Source organism: Stegastes partitus, unplaced genomic scaffold (genome assembly GCF_000690725.1).
Source record: "Stegastes partitus isolate 25-593 unplaced genomic scaffold, Stegastes_partitus-1.0.2 Scaffold914, whole genome shotgun sequence".
In the NCBI taxonomy this organism is placed as follows: Eukaryota; Metazoa; Chordata; class Actinopteri; family Pomacentridae; genus Stegastes; species Stegastes partitus.
In genome coordinates, this window is record NW_007578645.1 from 47,133 (window position 1) to 56,132 (window position 9,000).

Below are 9,000 nucleotides of genomic sequence, written 5' to 3' on the forward strand. Positions count from 1 at the left end.
CGCCTTTTGAAATAGATAATCCGACACTCCTGTATCGGTTCGCCTTAAAGGAAAATGATGGTTTATTTCAACCTGGTCTGTTTTCAAATATTTGTCTTTTGCGGCTCTATGGGTCGTGCTAACGTTGCACACTCCACCTCTGTTGTATAGATTCAGAGGAACAAGTATAAATACGGGCAACCATCAAACTGAAATGACTTGCGACCATCCTTGTGATGGTAATTGGGTTAATCCACCACTGCATTTAGCTGCTGCATTTCCAGAAAGACAAACTCACACATGTAAACAAACTGGCATGCGTGGAAGAACGCTTTCAGTCAGACTCAAAAACTAAAGTTTAAAACAATTCATGTGGCAACAAAGACAACTCTGTGTACACACAAACAGCATATACTGCAGGCGACTAACCTGAGATCCGAGATGGATCTTCATCTGATGATACTTGCAGGCATCATCTGTGCATGCCAGTGCAGTGACCTAATGCTCTTAGTAAAGTGATTGTTCCAAATGGCTAATTTACGTGATAACTTTCAGTCTGACTGAAACCAAACATTCAAAAGGTTTCATGTTAAAATCTGCTGTGTTGGAAAGCTACCAGGAGCTCACATTTTTTATCTTGATATGTGCTGTTTTCTACAACGGAAGTGGAGTGAGCAAAGTTAGCTTGACTTATTGAGACACAATAGACAGATTAATGGGTAACACACCAGGGTGAAATAAACTGGAAATGTTCCTTAAAGTTACCCTGTAACCTGTCTACTACTGACTGAATAGGTCAGGTCATTTCCAGGATTTGTCCAATCTATACTACCAAGGATATTTAAGTATTTTACAGTATTGGCCACAAAGTTACTACAAGTCACAACATCATTAGTTTAACTACATTTCTCAGTCGTGTGGTAACGCTGCTGTTCTCTGAATCAAATAGCTTTTTTGCTGCTAAGCTCTTCTATTGATCAAGTAGTGTCGTAGCCTCCTTACAAGCTACATTTCAAGATCATTTTCAAAACAACAATCACAGCAGAGCTTTCAATGCGGTCTGAAATAAAACTAAAGATCAGATCAGTGACACTTCATTTAATGCAGAGTAACTGCTAGCTTCGCTCACTACACTTTTCAAGCAGTTTGCCCAAGGACTAAACTGTGTTTCTTCATCACTGCAGATGTTTGTTCTGTTGCCGTCGTGATGTTTTCTGTCACACCACTTAGAAGTCAGCAGTCAGAAACCTGGATATATTATACAGATACAGCAACTTTCTTTCACGCTGCTCCAGCTAGCATCTCAGATTTCTCAGAACTGATATAAGAGCTTAATCAGGATAAGCTGCTTACATACATCATACGCTAACTCAGCGGACATTTGCTTTTCTACCTGATTGGCCACAGGTTCAACTTTGCGTTTCTTCTTCTGGTTCTGCTTGTTAGTTCGCAGAAATCCCGCGAGCTGTTCGCTCCACCTGATGAAGACACCCAAAGATAAACATTACACATATGACAGGCTGGAATCCTCATTTCTTAAAGCTTCTGTTGTTTGTCCACAGTTTTGTACTGACCCATTAATGATCTCTTTATTTTCACCACGGATGAATATTTCCTGCTCTGGGGTGATGATGCAGAGAGCGTTTTTCTGGCCTGTCCTGGGCTCAGCGTCGGCGATGTCGGTACACAGATTCATGTTCAGCGTCCCCTGAGGCAAAGTGCTCGGCTGGAAGAAAATCAGAGCGTCTAAATTACTCTGCCAGAGGTGAAGAACTAGTTAAGACGTCGTGTTTACTGAAAGTTCGTTGCTAGGACTGATTGCCAGAATCAGATGAATGGCGGTTAAACAGAAAGCAGTTTGCGGTGTTAAGTGTGGAATGAAAGGGATGAGGGAATGAGATTTGAGGGGATCACAGAGAGAGAGAGGGGGGATGTGTGCATTAAAGGACAGGCTAAGCCCAAATCATCTGCTGTGGTTCTGCACACGGCATCTGGCCTAAAGATGCCTGCCTGATCCCAACATACAGTAGATGCAGATGCATATACAGAGCACAGCTTACTGTATGCTGCATCTGTTTGTGTTACAATTCAGCGATATAATTCGACATCCGAGCCATTTCTTACCAGTTCATCCAGTGCGAAGCTCAGGCTGCCGTCTTCATACAGGATAAAGAAGCGCCGCTGCCATTTCTGATAATAAAAGAGTAGAAATTAAGTCACTACAGCTCCATATTTTTTAACGAACACTCATAATGGAGACATGGGAGATGTCTTTATGTCCTACCCTGGACCTCTGCATCGGGTTGTCAAAATCTGTTCCCTCAGGAGCCAAACACAGCCAGCCTCCGTAGATGGGCTTCGCCTGGAAGGAAAGTGGACAGTTAGTTCATTTAAAGAGGGTATACAGACAATTAGACAAATAATCAGGTAGTTAACTGAATTTGTAATCTTTAAATATATCTTTTTGTTTACATCCAGCAATAACACACTGGTTCAGCTCTGCTTCATAAATATGACAATTTGTTGAATTTGTGATAATTATTTAAACTTATTTGGGTTCTGAACTGCTTGTTTAGACCAATTGTAGCAAGACCCATAAATCATCATCAGTCTAGCAGCAATATTGGTATTTGTGCACATATCACCTAGAGCAGACCGATTGGGGGGAAATCATACTTGGAGAAAACATTTAATCTCAATTTTTCACGTGTTTTTTTTAAAGTCAGGTTCAGTTCAACATTACTTATGTAACAGATCTGAAACGTATGACGGATCGTTGCCACACCAAAGTGTAACTGTCACACAAGGAGGCGGCGTGAATTTGTAAAACCATTGCCACAACAGCTTAAAACGATGTGTCAGAGATGCAGCAATACATAAGAGGGGTGTGGCTATTAAATAATAAAACTGGGCTTATGTTATCAAGCCACAGTGTCCACGATGAACCACATCATCTACACACATCAATGGTAGGCAACATTTGGCAACATAAACAACCCCTGCAAGTTTCAATCTGTAAATTAAATTCCAGCATTAGTCTCATTCTTTAACAGCCACACCTTGAACACCCTAAACTGCAGCCTTTGTGATTTGCCAGTTGTATTGTTTCACATAGTGAGTTTGATCTGAAATTGTTCAGCCCCACATCTATAAACTTACAGAAATGGTAAACTATATCCAAAGTAATATGGAAAGTGACATTCACATAGTTTTCCCACCAGAGACCACATCCAACAAGCTAATTTGTCATCTCTATACTGTCCCAGTGTCTATCTTGGCCAGGATTCTCCAAAAATAAACAAGAAAGAAAGCAATTAAAGAAATAAATGTAACAGATTCATACCAAGACTTGTGCTATGTGTTTTAAAAATACTATTATTATGACAGGATTTTTTAAATCCCTCAAATACTGATGTCAGCATCAACCTCAGAAATCCAGCATCAGCTATAAAAACATTCCAGCTACAAAAACAGCACGTATGAAGACGGCAGCTTAAGGAGGTTGTTTCTGGCATCGCTCACTACTTTATGGCATTTCATAGACCTTCAGATAGTTCATCCGTAATGAAAATAACAATGAAAATAACTGTTAGCTGCAGCCTTACTGACCCTTTCTGACTTGGATTAGACACAGATAAAAGGATTTAGATTGTAAATGTGAAAAAAAACTAGATTATGCAGCTTTGCTATTAATACTGTCGTGTGTATTTGTTGTGGTCAACAGTATTGTGCAGTGTTGAAGCAACAGAGGAGATGATTTTTTTTTTCTTGAAGCCACGGACTGCTTTAGTAACTAGTCGGATGGTAAAAGAGGAACTGGTGGTGAAAACCAAATCTCGGCATGCAAGCAACTAGAGAAATCAGTTACAACCAGTGGTTATGGAGGTAGACATGTCAATTACTTGGCTTCCTGAATGAGTATCCAACTCGTAGAGTATGTGACTCATGTCATCAAGTGATAAGAAGGAGAGCCTGCCAGCCAATCCGTATCTAAATCAATGACTGGTTATACAATGTGCAACTATTCTTGACACTTTTCCTGCATCAATAAATCATCGATATTCAACTTCATTCTGTATCTAAGCACCAACTTCTGATAAGGGGAATTGTTTTTCTTATTTTCTATGTATTTACGAAAGCAGTATTGTTGCACACTTCTCAGTCAATCCACATTTTTAATTCCTTACCCCTCAAACATTTCTCGTCTCTTTGCGTAGATGCTACAATCAGGCTAAACAAAGTATCTTGGAGGTGATCTGGGAGCAGATTAGGGCTGCAAATAAGGATTATTGGGTCTATTTTTTGCCACACAAGCCCAAACAGATGTTTAAAAATGGCTTGTTTTGTGCATCCAAGAGTCCAAACCCCAACAATATTTACTTTATTTTTTTATTTACACATAAAACAAAAAAGATATCCAATTAGCATCATAGTTCATGTAATTATTGGTTATTTTCTTGAAGAGCAGGTAATAAATTACACTTGTGCTGAAATCCTAAAACAGGCCAAGATGTTTTCATGCCAGCAGTGATTTTAAACAGAAGTATGTACGATCTGTTTAAAATAACCACAATATGCAATCCTGCACATGTAAAACCACTGAAATATGCACCACTTTTACAGCAAATAAACAGCTCATCTCTGAACCCAGTCAACAGCTTCGCAGTAATACCATGTGTAGTGTTTGCATGTTGAGCAACAGCGCTGAAATTACAGGGCACAGTGAATCCAGGCAGGGGGACCGAGAGTGATAACATATTTTAACAATGCGAGGCATGTAGGAAGCCGTCATCCTTGCATCACCGCGACATGACAGACCTGCAGCAACAATGTTTTCAGAAGCTGAGGACCGGCAGTGCAGAGCAAGTGTAGAGGGGACTCCTTTCAGTGAGCACCAAACAAATAAAAGAGCTGATTTATCAATAAGTGCATCAGGACTCCTATCTAAACACTCCTGACTCCACTGTCTCTAAGCTGCTTTTTTCAGCTTCATATCTATAACTTCATTAAGAAAAGGGATTTTTGGAAAGAAACTGCTGCTTTGGGCTTCGGGGATTTGTGGAAGACATTCGTCTATATTTTTGACATGTCATACACAAATGATTCATTATTGGATGAACTGGTCATGGAAACAACTAAGACTTCCCACACTCTGCACCAGAGGGCTCACTCATCAAATGCTGCGTTTAACTACAACTTAGAGATACTTGAGTATTACCATTTTAACCGCTTTGTACTTGTGCTTCTTCACATTTAATTGGTGAACTGTACTTTTTGCTTCACATTTATTTTTACAGCTGCAGGTACTAAAATTTGCTTTCGAAACGCAAAGTAAAGATTAAAATTTTACTGTATATCTGAGGTTAGTACACACTAATTAATTAGTACCAGGGTTTTTACCGGCTAAGAGCGGGCCTTTAGGGGAGTATGGTCAGTCTGCATACAGTAAGGACAATGAATAATTGTGTTGCTTTATCTCACAGAAATGTGTGTATTTTCCTGTTATTTTTGACCATAATATAAAACAAAAATGTCTATTAAGCTCAAGCAATTTAAAGGCAAATTAACAAGATTGGTTCAAAATACATACGCATTTTTAAAAATTCTCAATTTTTATAATTTTGGGACTGGTGATTTTGCTTTGGCTCTGGCTAAAACCTTTTAGGTGAGACTCAATAATTTCTCTCAGCAAGAATAAAATATGTAAGTAATGACTGACAGGGGTTAGGGCTACTGTTACTTGAGTGGGCTGTTGAAATAACAACTTTCGACTCTAATCAGCACTCGTAGCAGAGTTTAAATCACACCTGAGCAGTCGGTGGTGCAGAGCCAAGTGGTGTCTTCATGGTAAGTTGTGGACTTGTTTGTGAAATACATTGCTGCAAAGTTAGTAAAATATGTGCCCATCATGTTCTCTTTTCAGTATAACTCTAACACACTGTGTAATCATAAATATCAGTCGAGCATCCACCCCAAAAATGCAGTACTTGTTGGCTCTAGTTAAGGGACTGTATGAAAGGTAGTGCAGAGGGGAGGAGGGTTGTTTCAGAAGAGGTAAAAGCAACATTATCCCCTTAATAAATGAGGACATTGTACAAGGTGGGTACAACTTTTCCCATCATTAACGGAGACTAAATAGTTGAAGAAAAAAAAAATCCGTAATATATTTCATGGAAGAAACATTTTCACAAAATAGTGCAAAATCAATCATGAATCTGGATTTTACCATTTGACTTACCCATTTCTGAATGGAAGTCAAAACTATCAAAAGGCTGAACAATTCAATTACAGTTTATCTCATTTAATATGACAAATCTCGTGTTTTTACACTCACACTGTTTTTATAAGGCAAGACACACACAGGCAAAAGTATATTGTTTTCATGCACTGGTCAGTTTTGAACTATTCAGATTAGTGGGAAGAAAACATCCACAATATACATTTGTATGTTTACTTTTACTAGACGGTGTGTGTTTATTTTTACTACACCTTCTCCATTTGCATCAGTACATTTCAAATGTAACACATATCTTTGGAAATCTGTCCAACTCTGAGCCAATAATCTCTTCAAACTTTAGGTTTCATCAAAATCGATATTATGAAGAGCTTCAGAGAGGGTTCAATCTTATATCACTGACATCCTGATTTAGAGAACATTATGTGTCTAAAAAAACATGGTTAAATTTAGTTTTTTATTTCCCTAGGATTACCGATACCTGGATGATAATCTACACAGACATTTTTTAGATATATGTATATATGTAATGCCTCATTTGCATATTTACAAAAAACTTGTAAACAAACAATCCTGCAATTGTAAGCAATCAGCTGAGTATGCTTCATATTGGCATGTATTGTTTAAAACTTGTCCCCTTTATTAAAAGTTAATTTGTGATGTGAAACAGTAAATCAGTGTTCTCTACACTGTTTCTCTAAACCTACATTATTCTTCTTTAAAGAACTAAAACAACAACCAGTCCTCCTACCTGCCCGATCACTTGTGCACTGTCCCTAATTTAAGATTGCTGATTTTGGGCAGCACTGCTAAATCAATGAATCATTGATCGATTATTTAGCGGCAGGCAGCCACAATTAAAGTTTAAATTGAATACTTGAAGATCCTTACATTGGCTCGTTTTTAACTTTAAAGTAATTCACACATAAAACAATACTTGTTTGCCAGCAAACAGCCGCTGAGTTAATCCTAAAGGATGCTAATGTTAAACTGAAGTGACAACAGCGTCAAAAATGAGTTCGCAAAATGAGTCTCCCTCATGTCAAACCCTGCCGGACACTCATTTATCCACATTTAACGGGAAACCTGTGGAAGTGTTTCCTGGGTGAACCCCAGCAGCCCGGTGGAGGTGCCTTACCTGCTCCATGTCGCGGTCGGTGAGCAGATGCAGCTCCCGGGACTTGAAGCAGTTCTGACATTTGCTCTTGTTGAAGATGTTCGCCTGGAACCGGCCGCAGGGACTCGAACTCTTCTCGCCGGACATGTTTCCTCCAGCGCGGCTCTACTCCCAGCTCTGGCTGCCGTCCTGCTCCGCTCCTCTACTCTGAATGAAGCGCTCCGACCCGATGAACGAACATCTGTCACTCACGGAGCCATCCGCCGCTGACGTCATGACGGCGCCCTTACGTCATAGCACCGCTGCACGCACGGACACAGCCTGAAACAATAAAAGCCTTCACTGACAGGTTGGACTTTTCTCTTGTTTTTAGAGAAAATAACAGGTCACGAAACGAATAAATGAAATATAATACTTAAAACTTGTAACCTGCTCCTGTTAAGGCAGTGTAGCACAATACAACATGTGGTCAAAACCTACAAAATAAAAGAAAAACTGTCTTTTATTTCGTAGGTTTTATTTCATAAAGTTGAATTAAACGTATAGCATGTATACATAAAATTTGAATCATTTCATAAAAGAACATACAACAACTCACTTAATGTAAAAATAAAAAAGAGTATTACACAGATGTCAAGTAAACTGATAAAAGTAAAAATACTGATGTATGATAATACACCACAGTACAACCTAGTCAGATATCAAAATAAAAGCAATATTAAAAGGTTTCTTTTTAATTTTTCAAAAATTAAGTTTCAGTTACACAAATAATACAAGTACATACTAAAATAACAAAAAATAACTTTAAAAAAAAGACTTCACTTGTTTGTTTTTTTGCCACAGTGCTCATCACAATAATGTCCCACAAAACAACATCCAGTCACATTCAACAAATAATTTTGAATATAAACAGATACAACAGTTAAAGAGATAATAATTACTCATGTCAAAATGTATAACTTGTCACGCTATTGTCACGAACATTTGTTTCCATTCAAAAACAAGCATTTTGACAGCTTTTCTTTTCTTTCTTTTAAAAATAACTGAAACGGTCAGACATAGAATGAACACACAGAAAGCAAATATATTTTTAAAAAATTGCAAAATTGTTAAAAAAAAATGCAATACCCACAGCAAAATGCATTTGAAATAAACATATATTGCAAGTAAATAGATAAACAAAAACAACTAAACAATGTGGAAAATGCTGCTCCTATGACAAAGTGCAACAGCACTACTTCATTAAAAAAAAAAAAAAGAGTATTTGAAATAAACAGATACAGCAAGCATCAATATAACAGATCAAAAAGTACATTTTATTAATAAAAAAAAAGTCTAAATGGCTTTTGTCATGATAATTTACCACATACAGCATCTGGCCAATGAAATTAAAGCATTTTTGACAGTTTTTCAATAACTACAATAAACGTGTTGGTGTTGTGTTGTTGTTTTTCTAGTACAACAATTTCCCTGAGGTTTGCACCAAAGGGATAAATAAAGTTCTATTCTATTCTATTCTATTCTATTCTATTCTAAACAAAGAAATAAAAATAAAGTTGTTCTTTTTGTTAACCAATCATTCTAACTGATATAAAAAGATTAAACAACAACTGTTGCTTGCTTTTTTTCTTCAAGAAAAACAGCTACATCGAGTACACAGCAGCTAACC

General features: G+C 37.7%; 1 protein-coding gene across 2 annotated transcripts in view; it reads right to left on the reverse strand.

The window, feature by feature from the left end:
- Window positions 1–7,557, reverse strand: part of LOC103366161 (myosin phosphatase Rho-interacting protein-like) — a 32,405-nt gene extending 24,848 nt beyond the window's left edge. For both annotated transcript variants that reach the window (XM_008293811.1, XM_008293809.1), the window contains exons 1-5: window positions 7,353–7,557; window positions 2,264–2,341; window positions 2,104–2,169; window positions 1,554–1,705; window positions 1,373–1,457 (exon numbers count right to left, since the gene is read on the reverse strand). In XM_008293811.1, the coding sequence (XP_008292033.1) occupies window positions 1,373–1,457; window positions 1,554–1,705; window positions 2,104–2,169; window positions 2,264–2,341; window positions 7,353–7,478 (507 nt within the window). In that variant the 5' untranslated portion in view covers window positions 7,479–7,557. The remainder of the gene's footprint in view (window positions 1–1,372; window positions 1,458–1,553; window positions 1,706–2,103; window positions 2,170–2,263; window positions 2,342–7,352) is intronic.
- Between the last annotated feature and the right edge of the window lie 1,443 nt (window positions 7,558–9,000).